The 2,004-nt window shown below is 19.0% G+C and overlaps 1 protein-coding gene across 1 annotated transcript; it reads left to right on the top strand.

Moving 5' to 3' along the window:
* Window positions 1–204: 204 nt before the first annotated feature.
* LOAG_15043 (hypothetical protein) lies at window positions 205–1,493 on the top strand (the record flags this gene model as incomplete). Its single annotated transcript, XM_003150535.2, has 4 exons — window positions 205–298; window positions 598–699; window positions 937–1,018; window positions 1,328–1,493. The coding sequence occupies 4 exons, from the start codon at window positions 205–207 to the stop codon at window positions 1,491–1,493; spliced, it is 444 nt and encodes a 147-aa protein (XP_003150583.2).
* Between the last annotated feature and the right edge of the window lie 511 nt (window positions 1,494–2,004).

Here is a 2,004-nt window from a genome sequence, read left to right as displayed (position 1 = left end):
TGAAATAATTAAGTAATTAATAAGGTAAGTAAATTAATGAAAATAATTAATAAAGACAAAATATATATATATATATTGATGCATATTTGAAAGTGTAAACTTTTAAAAATTTCAAAACACTTAATTGCTTTTTTTTCAAATGTATTTTTATATTTTTATGTAAATTTATTTTAAGGTTGTTATTATCTTGATAAAAATAAGAAGATGATAGATATGAAACCAGGTACAGTAGCTAAAATCGATGATACGATACATCATTGCGACGATGATAACAATGTTATCCGATACTATGCAAAAAGTATTAATTTATTTGTTTACTTAAATTTAACAAATCAAAAAAAAAGTTGAAGCAAAAGGAAAGGAAAATGAAATTGGAAGTTTATAAAATAAAATGACTTTTTATTATTTTTCTTAATTTGTTGCAAATTTTTTTTTTGATTTTGAAATTCTTATTAATTCAAAATTTGACATTCTTATTAATTTAATTTCAGAATTCTTACTAAATTAGATTTTGAAATTCTTATTAAATGAAATTCCAAAATTCATACTGCTTGAAATTCTTATTAAATTAAATTTTAAAATTCGTACTGTTTTTAGCAACTGGTTGTGTGAAGTATGGGAAAAAATACAAGGAAGATGAAGAATTTAAACAAAATCATTTACGTTATAAATGTAAAAATGGAATAATTGATATTATTGGTAAAATTTTATAAGAAGATTTTGATAAAAAGAGAAGAGATGGAAAAAGTTAACTTTGTTTTTTCAAATTTTAAAATTTTTATTAAATCAAACTTCACTTTTGAATCAATTAAATCTTTACGCAATTATTTCTTATGTCTAGAAAAAAAACGGAAAACTTTTGATTTTATAATTTATGCAAATTTATGATTCATATTTTTAATAATTCCATCAAAAAAATTTTTGTTGCAAATTCAGGTTGCTATATGGATGATATAAAACGAAATCTTGAAATTGGTGATATCATTGTTGATAAGCATATGTTATATAAATGCTATTTGTAAGTTTTGTTGTAATTTCAACAATTTTTTGAACACTAAATAAAATTTCTTAGAAATGAATCTAAAAGGACAATTTTTTGGATGGCTAATTTTTTTTTTTTTTTTGACATTTCAATTGGCAACAAATGATTAAAGTATGAGACATTAATTTGTTAATTAATATTAATTGAAAATGTTGAATTGATTGATAAATTAACAGTAGATGGTATTAATATCATTACCATTGAACATGCTAGATATTTATCAATTTCAGTGAATTTTTCTGACTAATTATAATTAATTAAAATTAAGACTAGTTTTATTTGTAGTGAAAATGGTGCAGTAAAATATGAACAATATCCTTGTGGAATGAAAGGTATGCCATCATGTGAAATTTCACGACAACAACAAATATCAATTAAACAATTTACAATGCCTAAGCATAGTCAAGGCTTTGGAGCATTTAGTGTTGCACAGGTAAAAATTTTAATTTAGCATTTATTCGTATAAAAAATTTTGCGCTGTTTAATGAGGAAAAACAAAAAACAAAAATGATAATAATTGAAAATAAAAGGAAGCGTTTATGAAATTTGTTATCAAATTATTTTTCGTTTGATAATTTGTACCAAAAAATAATTATTATTTTAAATATGATGTAATTTCATATAAAAAATATGATGTAATTTCATATAAAGTTGCATACTTTCAAATTTATGCAGCATATGATAATTTAAATTAAATTAACAAATAACGGTGATGACGATGATGATAATTATTACAATCATTATTATTATTATCATTAGTATTATTATTATTATTATTATTATTATTATTATTATTATTATTATTATTATTATTATTATTATTATTATTATTATTATTATTATTATTATTATTATTATTATTATTATTATTATTATTATTATTATTATTATTATTATTATTATTATTATTATTATTATTATTATTATTATTATTATTATTATTATTATTATTATTATTATTA

Source organism: Loa loa, assembly GCF_000183805.2.
Source record: "Loa loa unplaced genomic scaffold supercont3.1070, whole genome shotgun sequence".
NCBI classification, from domain to species: Eukaryota; Metazoa; Nematoda; class Chromadorea; order Rhabditida; family Onchocercidae; genus Loa; species Loa loa.
The sequence above is the reverse complement of the archived record's forward strand: the minus strand, read 5'-3'. Positions and strand labels throughout refer to the sequence as shown.